At 61.9% G+C, this 20,381-nt stretch overlaps 1 protein-coding gene across 1 annotated transcript in view; it reads right to left on the reverse strand.

The window, feature by feature from the left end:
• Positions 1-20,381, reverse strand: part of LOC131807711 (collagen alpha-1(I) chain-like) — a 31,747-nt gene that overhangs the window by 10,443 nt on the left and 923 nt on the right. Inside the window, exons 2-8 of the mRNA XM_059133275.1 lie at positions 20,177-20,334; positions 13,902-13,972; positions 9,929-10,316; positions 9,129-9,216; positions 2,443-2,523; positions 2,130-2,302; positions 2-160 (exon numbers count right to left, since the gene is read on the reverse strand). Coding sequence (XP_058989258.1) covers positions 2-160; positions 2,130-2,302; positions 2,443-2,523; positions 9,129-9,216; positions 9,929-10,316; positions 13,902-13,972; positions 20,177-20,334 — 1,118 coding nt within the window. The remainder of the gene's footprint in view (position 1; positions 161-2,129; positions 2,303-2,442; positions 2,524-9,128; positions 9,217-9,928; positions 10,317-13,901; positions 13,973-20,176; positions 20,335-20,381) is intronic.

A 20,381-nucleotide genomic window follows, 5' to 3' on the forward strand; every position in this document is an offset into this window, starting at 1 on the left:
CCACGGGTCACTCGCCCTCCGTTGCTGGGGCCGTCGCCGCCGTCCGGAGGGTTTTCACACTCGCCACGGCTGCACCGAGCCTGTGTAGTCACCAGGCGCCCCTCAGCATGGGGTCCATGGCCATACAGGCCGTACAGGCCAGGCCCCCACAGCTCCCTCCCTGGCAAAGACAATGGCCTGTCTCCTTCTGCATTGCAGACCAGAGATCTCTTGTGCTGCAGAGGCCAGCTGTGTCCTGGGGGGGTTGTGTCCGCTAATACCTTCAGGCTTTTCCTAGTGACCAGTTTCAGCCTAGGGCAGGGAATTCAGGTTTTGATCTGCCACGCTGGATCAGAGGTCACCTTGCACCTGTCAGCTCCCATCTTCCGCGTGAACTCAGCCGACCCTGACCTCACCCTCCGCAGTCCTGGGCTCAGGGGAGGGCTCTAGCGAACACCGCTCCTGGCGGCCAGATTCCCCCGGCTTGCGCCCCTCCTTCTCACCAGAGGCATTGTCTCCCCACCGTCCAGAGATCGTCTCCCTTCTGGTCTGTGCTTGCCGGTGGCCCTCAGCCCAGGAGCGGGAGGGAGGTGCAGCCCAGCCCTGTCCCCTCCACCAGCCGGAGCCACAGGGCCGGGGCGGGGCTCTCCTTGACATTCAGAGCCGCTGGCGTTCAATGCAGGGGTGGCTTGACATTTGCATTGGAATTGGTTTGTATTAACTTCCTTCTGCTTCCGCAGAGCCGGAGATCTGCTGCGGATCTGGCACTGAGAATCTGGGGGGCCGCCCCGCCCATGCCAGCCTCACGCAGGGGAGGTTCTGGGACCCCAGCAGCCCAGGCGTGTACCCAGAGCCTGCACAGAGAGCTCGCACATGGCTGCCTTTTTGTCCCTCCCTTGGGAGCAGAGGCCGCGTCCCTGCTATGTCCTGTCTGGGGTCCTGAGCTACAGGCAGGGATTCCCGTCGTGGCCACTGTTCTCAGCCACGAAGTTCCAGGGTTGTTTGTTGGGCAACAACAGATACACAAACACGAAATCACGGGGTTTACAGGAAAGGAGTTCCAGGCGCGCTGTGAGGGCGCCGCAGCCCCCGTGGGCGCAGACGGAAGGGAGCGAGCGAGCCAGCGTCTTCTCGGGAGCCTGGCGGTGGGAAGACGCCGGAGAGCCAGGCTGTTCCCGGCTCGCTGAAAGCTCTTATCATCTGTGGACCTTTGCCAAACGATTCGTGGGCTTCCACGGCGCTGGCCGGTCACGCAGCTTTCCACCTCTACTCTGTTCGCGTGCGGGATGACTGCGGGCACTTCCCGAATGCCAGCCCGGCCCCGTGCCCGGGCCCAGCCTGGAAGGGCCGTGTTGTGTTTGTGTTTGCGGGTCCCGTGCACTCGCTCACACTCTGGTCTGTGCTCGTCAGGTAGCGAGTTGGGAAGTGTGTCCTCTCTGAAAGGGAGTGTGTAAGTCGCACTACGCCAGCCTTGTCTGGTGTCACGGTTTCCCAGGGACGCCGCAGGGGCCTGAGCTCTTTGTCAGAGGCTCCTAACTGCAAAAGCGGTTTTCATTCCGGCCCGGGGCCGCGTCTGCTTCTGGCCGGGGTGTGGCGGTTCACGTGCGCGGGGATGCCATCTGTCGGGTCTGAGCCCCCGACGGCCCCCCACGGCCCGCGGCCTCCCTCGTTCCTCCCACGGTGGTGGCTTCTTCCCTCCTGGGCTCAGCCTCTCACGTGGTTTTTGTTGGGTGCTTCAGAGCCCCAGCGCTCCGTGGTTCTGCCTTCAGCCTCACTGACCTCAGCTCTGATCTGGTTGGTTGCTTCTCCTCCTCCTGCTTCCTTGGGGCCTTGCCTGCCTTTTGCAGGTTCTGCGGTGGGAGCTCAGGCCCCTGTGCGGAAACCTCTCTTCTCTAACGCAGGCGTCAGACCCTAACTTCTCCCTGCCTCCCACAGAGTTTGATAGTTTTTTTCATTCTTATTTTAGTGCAAAATATTTCCAAATTTCCCTCGAGACTTCCTCTTTCCTGGGTCATTTGGGGGGAAGGTTTCAAGATCTGATTCTGTCACTGACTTCCCCTTCCATGTCCTCGTGTTCTGAGACAGCACCGTGGGTGACAGGGACGGCCGTCCCACTTCCCGGCTTATGGGTTTGTGTGACGACCTGGCACCCGGCGTGTCTCCGCGGACACCGTGCTCGTGTCTGTGTACGGCCACTCTTCCATCGGGCCAGATGGCTGGTGGTGCCACACTGGTCATCCAGGCAATCTCGCGGTCGCCATGGGCAGCCATGGTGGTGGACAGGAAATGCCCAATGAGCCACCACGGGCCGGGCAGCCCCTCACTGTCCACAACAGCACCAAACATGTGGCAGGCGCTCAAGCACTTGTCTCAAATCCTGGGCCTGGCTTCCGGCACACACGGCGGCAGCAAGAAGCGGGCACACGTAGGCCAACCTGGGCCCTGCGCCCCCTGGTCCCGCACCTCTGGAGACAGGCCCTTCCCCACGGCTCCTCCCGCAGCTTGGCCCCTGTGAGGTCTGGGGTGTAGTTGGTGTTCCCGGGGCTGGGGTGGAGATGGGCTTCTAGACAGTTAGGGGTGGTCCAGGTGCTGGGAGAGGGACCCCCAGACTTGAATCTCCTTGACCCCAGAGTCAGACTAGAGCACATGCCTCAGAGCCTGGTCTCAGACGTGGGTTCAGAGACGCATGAAACATTCAAAGTCACCATGGCCATGTCTGTCAAGGCGTGAGGCCCAGGGAGCACGTTCCCCACCTCCCAGGGGAGGGGGAGTGTCCGGGTGTGAAGCCCAGGCTGCCCCTGGCCAGGAGGGCTCACCCCTTCTGTGCCCCTCAGCAGCAGTTCCTGCCTGGGGCTCTCAGGAGATTGTGACCGCCCACATGTGCATGGGGAGCTGGTCTGTCCTAGGGAGACGGGCTTCCCAAGTCCCACGTGGCAAGGAGGCTGATCAGAACTGGCATGGAGGGCAGGCGAGGGCCAGACTGTGCCCACGGCTTGTCCATGCCTGCCCCGCTGGCTGTTGGAGCCCGTCTCACCACCAGCTGCACCGGCAGAAGCGAGGCAGGTCGAGCGGGGACGCCGCTGGCCCAGGTGAGCAGCAGGGATCGGGTGGCCCCGGACCTCCCGCCCACGCTGTGTGCACCGGGCACCCTAGCTCCGCACTCCAGCCGCGAGAGACTGGGGGTGCTGGTGCGTTCGCCCGCCAGGCGCAGGCAGTGGGCCACGGGCAGTGGGAGCAGCTGGAGAGTATTCCCAGCCCCACTTCTCTGTGGAGATGCTCACAGGCAAGAGATTCCAGTTTTGTATTTTAAACACCAGATGAATCTTTGGTCGTTTCCGCACTGAGGAAACCAAGTGGGAGAACGAGGCAGACGAGGCTGGGGCCCCCGCGCAGGCCAGCGCCCCCCGCAAGCCCTCGTCCCCGCCAGTGGGTTGGCTGTCACCTCCCAGAGCAGGGGGGGCTGGGCCGCTGTGGACGTGACTCCGTTATCTTCTGCGGGCAGCAAGAAATGATCTGGTAAATATTTTATGTGCCTTTTAAGAAAATTGGGCTGAGAGAGACTCCGATAGTCCGACAGCCTCTGCCGGCAGCGGCCAGCAACAGAAGCCTCCAGGGGGAGGGTGCTTAGGCATCCTGGGGGCCTTGGGCCGGGGAGTGGGCACCATGGGCTGCAGGAGGGGACTGGGTCAAGGCCAGATGGGACTGCCCCTTTGGGAGAAGCCAGGCCTAGGTGACAGGTCCATACAGTGACCGTGGGCAGGGGTCCAGCTACAGACGGCACAGCAGATGGGGATTCTTGGTTCTTGGTTCATGCTGCCCTCCCCCTGTGGGCAGGGTTGAGCTAGGTGAGACCTCCAGTACCAGGATGGGAGCGCTTCTGTCTGGATAAGGAAGAGGGCCCCCACGCTGCAGTGTATCCATCCTTCCTTCTGGCAGTCGTCTGCCCAACACACGCCCTTCAGCCCCAGGAGACGGCCGCCGACAGCGGTGAGCAGTCGGGACCCACACACCAGCCAGCCGTGTGCCCAGGGTCCTGTGGTGACCGGAGCCCTGAACTGCCACCTGGCCCCAAGCTCCCCATCCCAGGGCTACCGTGAGGCCACAGGCTGTCGGAGCCACATGGGGGCCTAGAGCCAGTGGGGGTGGCACCTGCTGAGTCAGGGTCTCCCACCAGCAGCCTGGGGTAGACCTTGGGGCTTCTCTAGAGTTAGGCATCTGCATCTGCCTGTCCAGCAGGGAGGCCAGGTGTTAGGGGCCTAGCAGGAAAGCCCGACTTCCTCCTGTACTTGAAACTGGCTTCGACTTAGAAATGCCCAGTTGGGGACGCCTGGGTGGCTCAGTTGGTTGGGCAGCTGCCTTTGGCTCAGGTCATGATCCCAGGGTCCTGGGATCGAGTCCCACATGGGGCTCCTTGCTCCGCAGGGAGCCTGCTTCTCCCTCTGACTCTGCCTTCCACTCTGTCTGTCTGTGCTCGCTCTCTCTCTGACAAATAAATAAAATCTTTAAAAAAAAAATGCCCAGTTGGAGCCGAATCTGCAGCTGAGAAAGCAGACGACACAGGGCCTCCCTGTGGAAGGAGGTTTCCAGGTCAGCCTATCCCTCCTGAAGCCCTGTCCACGCTCTGATCCACCTAGGAGGAGCCCTGTCCCCCCGGGAAACCAGGGTCCCTTCCTTCCGGGAGGGGCCGGAGGTGAAACCTGGAACCAGCAGCTCACTCGCTGCCTCTCTGAGTTGAAGGTCGTGGAGACCAGGGAGGGCCAGACGCTCGGACCCCTGCGTTCACAGATGCGTCTGTGTCTAGATTCTTCTTTCTCTGATAAGTGTCAAAACCCCCCGGGGAAAGGAGGCTGACCCTGAGACCCGAATGAGTTTGAACTTTAGCTCAGGTGCCCGAGAACATGACATTTCACATCCGGCCGGCTGCCAGTCCCTGTTCCGCTGTGCTCTTGTCTTAGCCTCCCTTCAGGTGGACGTCAGGGCCCTCACGGCCGAACCCTACCCTAACCTCCCCACCGCGCCGCAGGGCACAGCTGTGCATGTCCCAGCTGCCTGAAGACTGTGGGTTGAGTAAACTGCTCTGGGGTGAGTGGACGGGGCAGGAGTGGGCTGCGGAAAGGCAGACATTGCGTGTGGTCCCAAGCCTTTCAGTTTGCCGCAGGGAGCGCAGGAGGGCCTGGCCCCCGAGGAGGCTTCCCCTGTGGGGCTGACCCCTGGTTCTTGTCTGCCCCCTGCCGCCTGGCCGTCCCTGTCAGGCGCCCTGTCCTCGCTACAGGCCCGCCTCTTGTTCCGTCTCCCTCTCCGGGCGAGCAGATGAGGTCAGCACCACGGTCAGCACCACGGTCAGCACCACGGTCAGCACCACGGACAGCCCAGCCCCACCCCCCCCCTCCCCAGCTCCGGGCTTTCCCCACCCCCACCTTTCCTCCCCGCCTAAAGGTCTTCTGCAAGCCAGTAGCTGCGGTCAGAGCCCCCTGCTCCGCAGCCCAAGGTGCTTTCGGAGCACCAAGACGTCCCACGTGTCCCCACACACTTTGCCCGGGGCTGGCTGGAAGGAGGTTGGGGCAGAAGGGAGGGCGAGGGCGGGAGGTACGCGGAGGCTGGGCCGGGGCTGGCATCGCGGAAGGACAGGTGTCCCCATTTTTCTTCAGCCAAATTCCAGCAGTGTCTGTGGGCTGAGAAACTTGCATCAGAAATAATGATTTTATGATCAGAAACCGAATCGTAGGGCCCATGTGTGTCTGAAATAATCCCAGTTAGGCATCGCCCCAGGGAAAGGCCGTCGGGCGCCAACAGGAGCCCTTCTGCTCGTGGTGTTGCGTGTGCCCTGCGTTGGGCAGAACGGGGCTGTGCACGTCACACCTGGGGCTGGTCCTCGCTGTCCTCTGCTCCCCTGTCCAGAGCTGGCCTCTCCACTACGCCCTAGAAAGTTCCAAGGCGGATGCGGGGGCGCCAGAGCGCCTCTAGAGAGACGCCCTTCCCATGGGGGATCAGCTGCCGCAGAAAAGCCACTTCACCAGGAGGCGGACGGTGCCGCCCAGCCCGAGCAGGGAAGCCAGCCCCGCTGAGAGGGCTCTGGGAGCTGAGGCAAGGGAAAAGCAGGGCGTGCCCCGGGCCCCCACTCAGAGGGGCTGTCACTGGCCGGGCTGTCCCAGGGATGCTTCTGTTTCCCTAGGAGGGGGTGTGGCTGTTGCCAGGCAGCGCAATCCCCTCATAGGGCTGCTATGTGGGAAGATTCTTTCCCCCTCCTATGCCTCAGTTTCCCTGTTCTCAGGCTGTCCTCTGAAACAAGGAAGTCATGGACATGAGGCAGGAGACCCAGTGGCTTTCAGCAGGCACACGGCTCAGTGCCCAAGCTGCCCGGACTAGTCCCCGGCATGGTGCGCTGCTCTGGCCCCCACTCGCCTGCATGATCCCGGTGGGGCCCCGCCTTCAACGAGCTCACAGTAGGAAGCACGTGCAGATTGCCACGGAAACACGCAGACCCTGTGGGCTGGAGGATGGGTCCCGAAGGGTCTCTGGTGAGGTCAGGGAAGATGAATGAGTTTCTGAGAAGAGCAGGTCGGGGAGGGGGGCGGGGACGTGCGACCTTCTGGGACACCAGAGACAGTCTCCCACGTGCCGTTTGTTAACCTGGGTCCATGCCAGGCTCCCGGCAACTGCTCAGTTAAACCAGCCGAGGGGCTCCAGCCAGAGTCCTTGCACACACGCAGCCTCTCCCCGCCAGGCCTGGTCACCTGGGTCACGGGTAGCTCTGGCCTGGAGAAGTGGGGCCCCCGCAGCCAGCCAGGCCAGGCCCCAAATCCTGAGCGCTCCTCGCCCCTCTCCGCCAGGGACTGCTTGGCACTCAGCCTCCCTGGGCCTCTGAGGTCCCCGCGCCCAGGCCCGCCGGGCGAGCCTCTCTGCTGGGCACACGAGGTCCCTGCTGTGCCCCGCTCTCACGAGGCTGACTTCCTCCCACGCGTCACTGGCCAGCTGGTCCCAGATTGCAGGGGGAGACGTCCTTCCCAGGCACAGCTCTGGCGTGTCCCGGAGTGCCCTGGTCTGAGCGTGGCCCTTGGCAGACGTGTGGGGAGTAGATGGCCATCCTGCTGGGGCTGTGGCACTAGGGAGATTCTGCGAGGGGAGGGGTCTGGCCACCCATGGTGGCCTCGGCCTACGGGGGACCACGAGCAGGGACACTGCCTCTGGAGCATCCGGGCCCCTCCTGTGGGATTGCCTGTGGGCGCGTCGCTTGGGCCCGCCTCCACCTGCCCACGGCTGACACTGTTTCAAGTGACGAGTCGGTGTCCCTTGCCTCTAGCCTCTGCGTTTAAGGCAGTGTCCCTTAAGCAAGCACTTGGTCTGGGAGGCCTGACTCCAAGGATGTGGTGGTCTGAGGGGAGAGGCAGGGAGGTATCCTGTGTGCTGTTGTGGGGGGAGCTCATCAGCTCTGTGGGCTACAACCCCGCGGAGACACCCCCAGGTCGAAGGCACACAGCCCGGGGCCACCGGCCCTCCCAGCTGGGACCCAGCTCCATCGGCCTTTCCTCTGCCTGGGACAGCCTGACATCAGGGTCCCTCCAAGGTCCAGGGCACGTCCCATGGGCTGCCCTCTGTCTCTGCTCCCTGGAGGGGGTTTGCTCAAAGGCTGAAACCATGACCGAGAAGTGTTCTCTTGTCCCCACCAAAAGCACCGGCCCTGACCTTCCCGGTCTCCTCCGCCCTGACGCGTCATCCTGTCCCCCCTGCCCTAATGCATCATCTTTTAGACCCTCCGATTTCTCAAGAGGCCTGAGTGGGCCAGGTCGCCCAAGGGCACCTCCTCCTGGCAGGGCCCGGGCAGTGGGGGCCTTGCCGTCTGTGGCTGGCTGGGGGCCCTCCCTTGCCCGGAGGTGTGGTCTCCCGAGGTCCTGAGTGTCAGGAGGGCTGGGGTGACCTTCGGGGTGGGACTGGATGGACCGGCAGCGGACGCCGGGCTGAGATGGGGCTGGCTTGGATCCCAGGCCCCAGCGCCTCTTCTGCTTCTCCCTGTTCCCTGTCCTCCAGAACACATGGGGAAGCTGGTTGGGCATAACACGGGGTCCCACTGCCCCAGATTTCACACTGTGAAAGCAGCCTCTGGGGAAGAAAGGAAGGCTGGGGGCGGGCGAGAGTGCGGGGCGGGGGCCGATGGTAGGCGAGCCGGCGCCACGAGGGTCCGTCTCTGCGTCTCGAGCCTCTGGCCCCCAGGTCCCCCTGGAGCCTACAGCGCATTTCCTGGGCCCCAAAGAAGAGTCATAGCCCACTGTCCATCACTACCTTAGGGTCCAGCCTTTCACAGAAGGTGCCCCAAGAGACCTCCAGATGGCTCTGCATTCCTGTCAGTACGGTCTGTGATGCCCCTCGGCCCCCTGCCCCCGGCCAAGGAACCACAAGAATGAGGCCTTTGAGAAGTCAGGCAGGAAAAGGGGGCTGAGTAATCAGTTTTCTCTAACTGGGTTCCACGAACGTATTTGATCGGAGGCACTTGTTCTGAGTGGTCCCTCTAAGTGCCACGTGTCCGTGGCTCATGTGATGGGGTGAGCGCCAGGACTGGCTCAGACACAGGACCACTGCCGAGACCCCACAGTGGGCAGCACAGGGAGGGGCCTCATTACCTCTGGTCTCATGGGAACAGGGTCACCGTCCACACTGGGACAGTCTGGCCGTGGTACCACCATCCCTCCCCAGGACCACCCTGGGCATTGTCTTTACATCTAGACCATCTCCCCGCTCCCCGGCCCACCGCCCCCCACACCTGGCCCGTGAGTGGTCTTGGGGGTGAGGATCAGGTGCGAGCCTTTCCCTCTCTCTGAGCTGGGTGGGCGGTTGGGGCTCTAGAGGAAAGGCTGGTGGGGACTGTGCCTGGTCAGTCCATTCCCAAGAAGCCAGGAAGGATGAGGCTATGGACGGGGGTGACCTAGAATGGACATTGGGAGTGTCTAGGCCCTGCTGAGGGGTGTGCTCTGCCAGGCCTCCGGGTGTGTCCCGAGGCCAGGGTCCACCGTGACCCTATGCCCTTGCCTGGGCACTAACTCTGGGGATGGCAAAGCCGAGGGGTATGGCCTTGCCTGGGGACAGGTCCCTCCTCCCTGGGGGAATCATGCATAGAAATCCCATCAAATTCTTTGCTCTGTGGTCGGTAATCTTGCCTAGTAGCAAGTGGCGTGTCCCCCAGATCCTGAGGTGGGCGGTAAGGATCCACAGGCCCTGGCCGGGTGAGCTCAGCCTCCAGCGTCTCTGGAGGCGGCAGGAGAGAGCCCCCATGGCCAGGGGGGTGTTGCAGCTCATCGACAGGAAGGTGGGAAGCTGGAGCCTCCATCAGCGGCGGCCTCCCCTCCCCTGCGAGCACCTCGCTGGCGTTTCTGGGAGGCACTTTGTTGGCACAAGTGTGTTTTGGACAAGGACATGTGTAGGAAGCGGGAGAGCAGCCTGACCCCAAACCCTCTCCTGGGGAGCTGGGTTGGGCCCCTTCCTACATGAGGTCTGCTCCTGGGAGTTGGGGGCAATCCGTTTCCCTTCGGGGCTCCAGGCTGAGAATTTAGCACCCGAAATCCAGGGAAAGCAGAGAACAGACACTAGGAGGGCCCCTCCCCTGCACCTAGATTTGATTTGATTTGGTTTTTTTAAAAAAACTATTTTAGAGAGAGAGAGAGAGAGAGCACAAGCAGGGCAGAGGCAGAGCCAGAGGGAGAAGCAGGCTCCCTGAGCAGGGGGTCAATCCCAGGACCCCGAGATCATGACCTGAGCCGAAGACAGATGCTTCACCGCCTTGGCCACCCAGGCGTCCCATGGACCTACATTTTAAAAGGCGCACTACTTGGGGTGCTAGGTTTTTCTAGAATCTGGAGCGCACGCCCCTACTGGCAGCCGGTGGCCTGAGGCGACACCCTGACTGGGAGTTCACAGGATTCGGCTGGAGGCGGGGAGGGCAGGCTTGGGGCCGCTCTACCTGAGGCAAGCGCCTTGGGGTGGCCTCGGTCTTTAGACGCGAGGCTCTTCCCGGCTGGTCCTCCCATGGTGACCCCCGCCCCTTGGCTGGTGTCTGCCAGCACGGGGCCTGGGTCCCTCTCAGGCTGTCGTCCTGAAGAGGGGATCTTTGCAACAGTGCCCCTGCCAGGGAGGGCGTGACCGGGCACAGTCCGGCTCACCACACGGGGGAGCGGCAGAAGGGGTCTCTGTAGGGGCCTGAGGCCACGGATGTGGGTGAGAGCAGGAGCACAGGTGCCCCCGGGCGGACGCTCACAGGCACCGTCAGTGGCTGCTGTGGGCCCGGGCAGGTCAGCGGGCAGAACAGATGAGGCAGGAGGCAGCGCGGTCAGCAGCAGCTCCCCCACGGCCTGCGGGACAGGCTTTGGAGGAAGGGCTCAGGGGGACGCCCCCCCAGACCGCTAGAGCTGCCCAGAAAGGGGCTGCAGGGGTGTCTGTGCTGTGGGGGTCCAGGCCCCTGGGCTGATTCTGGAGAGGTGGCCGTGGCCGGCCTGCCGGTGTCTTCCAAGGCAGGCACGACCCTCTCAGCCCTAGCCGACTTGCTGAGATAGCCAGGCACCGGGGGTGGGGGTGGGGGTGGGGGTGGGGTGGGGGGTGGACGGACTGGCGGAGACCCCACCTGACCCATGGGGTCAGAGCCCCGGGCTCACATCACCATGGGTCTTGCTCTCCTGGTCACTTTGTGAAGGTGACCATCCAGGAGGAGGACAAGCTCGTCACACAGGGACTATGAGGTGTTGCCTGGTAAGGTCCCAAAATCGATGCGGAGGGGCTGGAGGCAGCCCCGGTCCCTGACTGAGGGCAGCTGTCCGACCACCCTCTCCTGGATGGAAAAGCCCAGCCCCAGAGTGGCATGCCATGCCCAGGGCTCCGAGAGGTCCCGATTCCCTGCAGCCAACAACACAGGCCATCCCCTGCCCACTGAGGCTCTGACCCCTCGATCCATGGGCACTGCCTGAGCCTCCAAATGGACATCAGGCTCCCACAGGCCACGGTGGGGGGGGGGGGTCCGCCTGCCCTGTGGGGGCTCAGAGAGCGCCTGAGGCTTCGGGTGAGTGAGGGCCAGCGCGGCGGGGTGGGGCAAACGTGACTGACAGAGATTCCCTCCCCACACAGCGCAGCAGCAGCAGCAGCAGTCCTGACACCCTGCAGGTCTCCCCTGAGGGCTTTGCTACAAGGGCCTCGGCTCCAGGAGCTGCTGCTGCTCAGCTCCCTACCCCGCCCTCCCCGGGGCCACTTGTCTAGCCCAGAGCCCCTCCGAGCGAGATCCAAGCGGCAGACACTCTTGGACACCCGCACCAAGGTGGGGAGCACCTGGGCTGCCAGGAGCCGGGCTTCTCAGCTCCCTCCCTCCTGTCTGCCTGGATCCCAGTCCCCTGCGCCATGGCAGAGTGGGCAGCTGGGCTCCGTGTGAAAGGGCAGGAACAGCCCCCTTCTCGGGCCAGCACAGGCCACGTAGGGGTGTCTGGGCCCTGGGCAGGGTGTGACGCCCCCAACCAGCAGGTGCTGAGAATAAGGAACTGCCACCTGTGGGTCAGCACTGAGCTCCGTGCTGGTTGCCTGCTGGAGAGGCCCCCGCAGTGCTGGAAGCGCTATCCCAAAGGAGGGGAGCCAAGGAAGGGTCGCGCACCGCCCTCCACAGCGGCCGCGGCCGGATCTGTCTCCAATGCCTAGAAAACTCTGCAAACGGACGGCAGGGTAATTTTATCCACCCAGGACTGGGACAAGGGCCAGGGTCTCCCTGAGCACAGGCCAGGGACGTGTCAAGTGCTTTGGCAACAGACGATGGACTGGAGCGTGGTGCTGGCACTGGGACAGCCCAAATGTGCGTGACCCCACGGGTACACAGAGAGGGAGGTCCCCGACTGCCCCACCCCTGCGCAGGAAGGAGGTGAGAAGACAGGGAAAGGCTGAGGGTCAGAGGGAGTGCGGCCTGCACGGAGGCTCAGAAGCTGGGAAGCTGGGTGTCTCAGTTGGCTTGATTCCCGCGATTTAGGAAGAGGCCATGAATATTCATGAGCTGCAGCCATGCCCAGGTAGCAGAGGCGGTGCTGGCTCCGGTCTCTTGGGACTGGGATTGGGAGCCATGAGGCGCTATTTGCAGACACGTCTTTGTCAACAGGGAGCAGAGCTGCATTTCCGAGCTCTCCTGAGCTGGCAGCTCTGGGCATCGCTTATCGAGGATGGCGGGGCGGGGGCCCGGGTCTACGAGACTTCGGGCATCGGGTCGCCGTGATACGGGAGGTGGCCAGATGACCTCGGCTTTGTCATCACGGGAGCAACAGAGAAATCGTGTGGCCCCAGATGCTATGACAAATGTTAGAACGTGCCAGGAATTAAGAGCACCCCAAGCCGCAGAGGAGCGCCGGTTTCTTGCCCTCCCCCGCTCCCCAGATTACACTGGTGAGTTCCGAGACACAAAGGCTGGTGGAGTGGCGCTCCTGGTCCCTGGGCGGAGTGACAGGCGCTCATGCCTGGCTCAAGGATGTGTCCAGCTGGGTCCTAATTGGTCCACTGGTCAGTAAGGACCTGATCACAGCGTGGTCTCCCTCCATGGGTGTCTTCGGCAGTCCTGGCTCCTGACTCCCTGGGGGGAGGCAGAACTTTAGGCATCTCTTCCGGAAGGAGCCTGAGGGCTCGGCAGGGAGGGCTGGGCCTTGGGGCTCCACGGGGCCCCAGGACCTTGTCTGGGGACACCCCAACCACTGGAGTGCTCCTCCTCCTCCTCTTTTTTTTTTTTTTTTGCTTGCAGTCCTTATTCTTTTTGTTAAATTTTTTATTTTTTATTAACATAGAATGTATTAGTAGCCCCAGGCGTACTGGTCTGTGAACTGTCAGGCTTACACACTTCGCAGCACTCACCCCAGCCCATGCCCTCCCCCGTGTCCGTCACCAGCCACCCTCTCCCTCCCTGCCACCCTGCAGCCCTCAGTTTGTTTTGTGAGACTGAGAGTCTCTTACGGTTGGTCTCCCTCCCGATCCCATCTTGGTTCATTTTTTCCCTCCCTTCCCCCACGGCCCCCGCCCCGCCTCTCAGATTCCTCATACCAGAGAGATCATCTGATAATTGTCTTTCTCTGACTGACATACTTCACTCAGCGTAATACCCTCTAGTTCCATCCACGTCGTCGCAAATGGCAAGATTTCATTCCTTTTGATGGCTGCATAGTATTCCATTGTGTATATATACCACATCTTCTTTCTCCATTCATCTGTTGATAGACATCTAGGTTCTTTCCAAAGTTCGGCTATTGTGGACATGGCTGCTATGAACATTCGGGTGCACGTGACCCTACGGATCACTACGTTTGTATCTTTAGGGTAAATACCAAGTAGTGCAATTGCTGGGTCATAGGGAAGTTCTATTTTCAACTTTCTGAGGAACCTCCATGCTGTTTTCCAGAGTGGCTGCACCAGCTTGCATTCCCACCAACAGTGTAGGAGGTTCCCCTTTCTCCGCATCCTCGCCAGCATCTGTCATTTCCTGACTGGTTAATTTTAGCCATTCTGACTGGTGTGAGGTGATAACTCACTGTGGTTTTGATTTGTATTTCCCTGATGCCGAGTGACGTGGCGCACTTTCTCACGTGTCTGTTGGCCATCTGGATGTCTTTGCAGAAATGTCTGTTCATGTTCTCTGCCCATTTCTTGATTGGATTATTTGTTCTTTGGGTTTTTTTTTTTTTTTTACATTTTATTCTTTCTTTATGTTTCTAGCCTTACTGAGCTAGAATTCGCGCGTAATGTTGTGTCTGTCTCGGGTGTACAACAAACATTACGTCAGTCTAAGATTTGAAACGTACTTTCTTTTTAAGGGAAGCTCTATGCCTGACGTGGGTTTGAACTCACCACCCTCAACGCGCCAGGTGCTCCTTGGAGCTCTCCTCTTGCTCTCTGCGGCTTGCTCACCTTGACCTGAGCCTGGGGTTCCTCACCAAAGGGCCCGAGGACCCAGAGGTGCCAGATACCCCTTCCGCCCCTTTGAAGAGCTCCAGGCCCAGGGCCCCTGTAAGCGGTGGTCCCCCAGAGGGAGGGGTCAGCAGCCTCCACGGGGGTAAGTGTCCAGGTTTGCTGCCCGTTCCTGAGCTGTCTCAGACATCCCAGGCACCCAGTGGTGCTTGGAGCACAAGGCCAGGGCCTTTTCCTAAGACAAGGAAGAGGGCCTGCCCTGCCCTGGCTGCCCTTCCGGAGGGAATGTGCCGATCTGAAAATCCAATTGTCTGGTCTAGGAGCGACCAAGGCCAGCTCTGGTTGGTTAGGACATTCCTGCTCTCAGAGCCTGGGAAGAGAGGGGCAGCACCCCATTTTACAGGCGGGAGGCGGAGCTGGAGAAAGGGCTTGCCTAGGTTCCTCTGCCTGAAGGTGGCGGGATCAGGCCTGGGCCCAGGTACCCTGACTCGTGATCCCACAGCTCACATCTGCCTCTCCAAAAGTGGGGGCCCAAGGCAGGGATAGAAGTGACAAGCTGGAAGGGACCTTAGCTCTGCCTTAGATCTGCAGGGAGCAGAGCCTTCTTCCCACCTTCAAGGGCCAACAGGAGCATGAACTGGACCTCCTCTCCCCTCTCCTGGCAGATGGGGCCAGTTTTCCTGGATCAAGTCCCAGTTTCCAACTTCAGGAGGTCCTGTCCTCTCCTTGAAGGCCCCTGGGCCAGCCCTGTGGGGCCTTGTGGGCATGGACCAAGCCCAGCCTGGGCAGGAGGCACCTGTGGCCTGCCCAGCAGCTCCTCTAGGATGTCTCCTCGAGGGTGTCAGGGTCTGGTTGGGGAAGAGGGATACCCACAGCCGGCAATGTGGGGACCCCCTGTGGGTCAGCAGAATTGGTCTAGTCCCAAAGCTTACACATTGCTCTGCTCTCAGCAGGCAAGTCCCACGTGTGGCCCGGGGACATCAGTTTTGGCTTGGGATCAGAGCCTCTCTGTGTCCTGATGTGGTATTTCCATCTGCCCAGAGGGGTCAGGCCTTGAGGGTCTCACAGCCTGGCAGAGCTCCATCTAGAGCCACAGAAGTCTATTCTCTGCCCTGTGCCAAGTTTGGAGGCCGAGAGAGGGCACGTGGACTCAGAGGGGAGAGAAGAGGCTTTGGGGAGATGGTTGAGCGCTCTCCCTGAGGGGTCATGGAGTCTCCCACTGGGCCTGCTTTCCCTCAGCATGAGGAGCCAACTGGCCTGTGGTTCACCCGCCTGCCTTTCCCCTGGAGCCCCTCCTCCCAGGAGCACTGCCTGGATCCACTCTGAAGGCTCAGGCTAGGAGTCCACCGGCGGCCAGCTGGCTGGGACAAAGGGCTTTTTGGTGCCGACGGCCATGAGGATGCAACTCTTCACACAGCTGGACTCAGTCCTTTTCCTAAAGCCTGCTCGGAGCGGCTGCCGAGGGCCTGATGTGTCCACCAGCTCAAGGGCAGGCATGTGTCCAGAGGCCTGTTGTCTGGGTCCTGGGTTAGGCCACCTGGACAAAGCCCCAGGTATTGACCCTCGGCCCCTGAGTTGAGCACTAAGCAGGCGGCAGGGCCCCCAGGGCAGAGGTGCAGGCTCCGTGTCTGTGCCGCCCGTGGCTCAGCCCGTGAGCTCCACAGGGACCCTTCCCTTGAGGAGGAAGAATGGTTAGTGGTCGTTTAGCAGTGGCCCAGTTCGGGGGCCGCCAGACCCTGAACCAGGTCCCACGTGCGCGGCTGGCAGCCTCCCCCATCCTCACAACGACCTGAGCTGGACGGTTGCTGCCTCCACTTAGCCGCGGAGGGAACAGGGAGGGACAGGCATCGGCCCACAGGGCGGAGCCCGTGTCCGCGCCCTCGTGTCACTGCCCTGCTGCACAAGCACCCAGTCCCCTCGGTCAGGACCAGAGACCCCTCGCGCTGCACGCTTCCCCTCGGAGCTGGGCTCTCCGCGGCGTGTTCGTAGAGATTTAACTACTTCGCAGAGGAGCAGGCAGGGCAGGGGCGGGGGGCAGAGACCCTCAGCTGTGGAACCGGAGTCGGGGGTGGCGGGTCGGTATTCTGTCTAAGAAGATCCTGCAGTGTTGAGGGCAAAGGCCAGCTCACGGGACACCGGCTCGCAGGGTACTCTTGAAGGTCGGGGAGCAGGCCTGAGCCCCTCTCAGGCTGGATCTGCAAAGTGACCCAGCTCCGGGACACCCGAGGTGAGGGGTCGGGGAATGCGCTAGAGCAGCAGGTCCCGGTCCCGGAGCAGCTCGGCTTGTCCATGACTCTGACCCAGAGCTCGGGGTGAGCGCGCATGTCTTGGGCGGGGGCCGGTCTTTCTCTGCCACTGCCCTCTCCTCTCCTCCAAGGAAAACATTTTGGGGTCTTTAAACTGTGATGCTCAGGAAAAATTGGGGCCTCCTGGCTATGCTCTCCCTTAGTGTTGCCCATCAGCTAGCATGTGTGGCCGTCAGGGGGCCAGCAACGGTCTCTTATGTCTGGTTGCAAGCATGTGCGGCTGGGGACAGAGCAGGGCTTTGGCCCTTGGGAGATGAGGGCCCCGGGAAGCCTTTGTGGGTGAGGCAGCCGCGGCAGAGCTGTCTGTGGCGCAGAGAGCAGGAAGCCAGCAGGGAGGCCCGCCCCTGGAGCCCTCTGGCCCAGGAGGATTCTTGTCTCCCTGCAGTGCTCAGCATGGCCTGGGGACTGGACACAGCATTCCCTCAGGGCCTCACTGGTGTTGTGTGCTGGACCAGGGATCCTGATGGGAGAGTCAATCCCAAGGCCAGATCAGGGTCCTTCTAGTAGCCCCAGGGAAAAGGCAGCCAGGGCCAACCTGGGGCTCTGGCAGGGCAGGGTCCACTGTGCCGCTGAGGGAGGGTCTCCTGGGCAGGACTGACTGAGAGGTGTGCTTCAGGGGCAGCCGGGGGGCCGGCATGACCCCCGACTTGAGGAAGGGCGGGGCAAGGTGCCAGGCCCTGCGGAGTGAGAGCCACTAAATCCTGATCTGCTCCTGATAGACGATAGGAAAATCGATGAGGTGACAGGGTTGGCTCTGAACCGTCTGCAGGTCTCGGTCCTTGCTCCTGCCTGATCATCCCTCCCCCCCAGATATCACGTGCCCAGAAGCCCAGGACCCACCCCCCACGCCCGGATCCTCTCAGTCTGAGTGTGCAGGGCCCAGGGTAGGGTGGGGAGGAAGGGCGGCACAGTAGGGCCCACCCTGGGCCTGGCTTCCCTTATGTCCTTTGACAGGTAGCTAAATGCCCATGCATCTTCCACCACCTGTCCGTCCGTCCGTCCGTCCGTCCAGCCATTCATTCACTCCTCCATGCCTTCCACAAGTTTCCCCACTCCTGCTAAAAGCCAGACACTAGGTACACAGCCTACAGCCTCCCTCTGAACTCACTTCGGTGGCAGCGGTACAGGGGGAGTGCGACCCACATTCAAGGTACGCTAAGCTTTCTGGTGGTGAGGAGACCTAGGGAGAGAAGCAAGGTCTGGCTCTGGGGTGGAGTGTGGGGGAGTGAACACCCCTGAAGTGTTCTTTTCCAGTGGAGACTGACCCCACTTCTCATGTGCCCCTTCCTCAAGGATTTCTGGGTTTTGAAGGGCCTGTGGTTGTCGACCGCAGAAGAGACTGGACGGACATAGTGTGCGGTGTTGCTGGGTGAGCCGGGGCGTGGGCAGGTCACCATGTGGCTAATGACCGTTTGGAGGTCCCCTAGGGTCGTGGGAGTATGTGCAGAACCCCTGCATCTGGGCTGAGCCAGCGCTGCCCCCCCCACAGGGGCTTCTGGAACCCTGCTGGGTCCTGGCGCTGAGGGACCCCCTGCCCCCACCGTGGGTCCTAGGATCCAGCTGAATCTCCCACCTTTAATTCAAATCCCTGTTTATGGCACCAACTGGTTGCCATGGAAATGTCCTTGGGACAGGGTGGAGGGTGGAGAGGGCCACGGGAGGGGGAGGGAGGGGGACAGGCCGCTTCCGCGGAGATGACCTTCCACTCTGCCATCCCTATTGTTGGCGGGACACTGGCTGGGGAGGGGTCTCGGGGGGCCTGTTCCTTCCTACCCTTGGCCCCCACCAGGGATCACCCTCAGAGGACACAGGGCTCTGGTCACAAAGGCTGTGGGACTGGGGGTGGGGGTGGACTCTTCTGAAGCTGGTCTCATTTGTTTGTGAATTGGGGCTTTTCCAGTCTGGGGAGCAGCTGAGGGAGGGGTCTGGAGGCTGGAGTAAGAGTCTAATTCAGCGGCAGCTCCGATGATGATTTCTAGGCTCCTGCAAGAGTGCTTTCCAGCCGGGTGCGGGTGGGAGGGAGGGCCCTGCAAATTAATGAGTTAGACCCGATTAATCTTGCCGCATTAGCACATCTGCAGGGAAAGCCAAATGAGGTTGGACAGATGTGTGTGATCACGCCGGCCACGGGGCCGCGCCTGCCGGAGCCTGGCCCCAGGCATGGGGGGAGACAGGCTGCGGCCTCCGCTGGGCTCTCTGGTGGAAATTGCCCATGGGAATGGCCATAGGAGCCACCATCTCAGCCGCTCGAGCCCGCCAAGGTGAAGGGCAACAGAAGGTAGAGCTGACTTCCCTGGGAGCTCTGCAGGCTCTGCTGAGAGCCAAGGGCTTCCCTTCCTGAACAAGTGTGTCACCCCCCAGCCCCCCACCCCCACCCCACGGCCATTCCAGCCCCCACTGCAGGCCAGGAGGCCAGGTCAGCTCCAAGCACTTGCTAGGGGCTGGGGGCCTGGCTGGACCCTCCTCACGAGTCCTTGGGCCTACATTCCTGCATGCTCCTTCTTCCAGGAAGCCTTCTCGGATTGGCCCAGGCCCCTGTGCACCTCCTTCTCTTCTGACCCCAGCCTGACAGTGGGGGGAGCGCCCGACTCTACCTACGGAGGCTGGAGGAGTGAGCTAAATGCTGAGCCTTGAGGGAGCCTGCTCATCCCCAGAGCTGTCCTGTTTGCCGCCGGATAACAGCAGGAGGAAAGGACACTTCTCCAGCTAGTGGTACCTTCCTAGGTGGCCAAATGAGTGTAATGGTGAGCCCTGCTTCATAGGGTTGCTGAGATAGTTGGAAGAGGCTTCCAGAAGGACCCAGAGCATGGCCGGCCCCTGTTGCGAACAAAGGAGTATAGAACCACATGGCGACTGTCAAGCAAGGTGCGGCTTTACTTGTTTTGGGACAGCACAGAACAGGTGTTTCTTAACACCGGAGGTAAAAACAGGGGCTACAGGCTGTTTCTCCCATCCACCAGAGCCTGTCATTCTCCCTGGGCTCTTCTATGAGAGGGGAGGCCCCCACAGGGTCTCAGCCTCCTGTGGCCTGTGTCCTGGGGGAGGAGACGGCTTTTCTTGGTCCTAGAGAGACAGGGGGTCTGCGAGGCACCTTCCTCCCTCCTTTGCAAGGAGCTAGTGATAGGCCAGGTCTGTTCGCTGGCTCCCAGGTCATCCAGCTCTCCGGTCCCTTGGGGGCCTTCTAGTGCTTCACCCAGAGCTGCTTGGGGAAGGGCCCAGTAAACACCAGAGAAATCCGGAGTCTGGCACTGCTGGGGGCGTGGGAGGGAGGACAGAGGGGTGAGGGTCCTGCCTGCGGAAACAGGACTGGGTCTGTCTGTGGGGGTCGTCGGAAGGAGAGCCATGTGCTGGTCTGGGCAGGCCAGGTTTCCCGGAGGGCAGGCTTCCCGGGGCTCCAGGAAATGGCAGACCATGGGGGTGCCACCAGGAGGCCACCTCTGTAGGGACACAGGCCAGTCCTGGGACACGCTCTGCTCAAGGCCTGAAGCCAGGTGGGCTGGACTGGAACCCCCCTCCCTGCTGTGTGACCTTGGGCACATGACCTAACCTCTCTGTGCTAGCACCTCCTCACAGGCATGCAGGGAAGACAAGAGCCCAGTTAAAGGGGTGCTGCCGGCCCTGCCCAGACTGGCTAAGGGCCAGGGCCGAGCATTCTAAAAGCTCTGGTGGTAGGACAGCAGTGAGAGAAGCCCCTGGAGGTCTCAAAGCAGGTGTAGGAGGTGTGCAGAGCTCAACCTGGAGCCAGAGGGCAGGTGGGCGGGGGTGGGGGGGGAGTGCAGGAGAGATGGGGAGGGGAGGGGCAGAGGGCGATGGGGGCGGGGGCAGGAGAGAAGGGGAGGGGAGGTCAGTTGGGAGGGGCTCTGGGGAGATTGGGAAGGGGGATGGGTTGAGAGAAATGGGGAGGGGTCGGGGGCCCTTGGGACTGATGCCTGTCACCCGGGAACATCCCCGGGGTCTGTCCGGGTGCCGAGCGAGGCAGGGGGCTCCAGACCCACGTTCTGCCCCTTCAAGGGCGCGCACTAGGCCGGGGAGCTCAGTGAAGTCTGCAGCGTCTTCTCCGCTGCCACCCCGGCCCGAGGTCCCCGCGTGGGGGCTCTGGAAACCCGGCGCGCCGGGAAGGCCGCGGGTGCGTTTCTGCGCAGCCCTCCCCTCACTGCAGACCGCGGTTGCGAGCACAAAGCGGCCACTCCCAGCCCTCCT

This window comes from Mustela lutreola, chromosome 9 (assembly GCF_030435805.1).
Source record: "Mustela lutreola isolate mMusLut2 chromosome 9, mMusLut2.pri, whole genome shotgun sequence".
NCBI classification, from domain to species: domain Eukaryota; kingdom Metazoa; phylum Chordata; class Mammalia; order Carnivora; family Mustelidae; genus Mustela; species Mustela lutreola.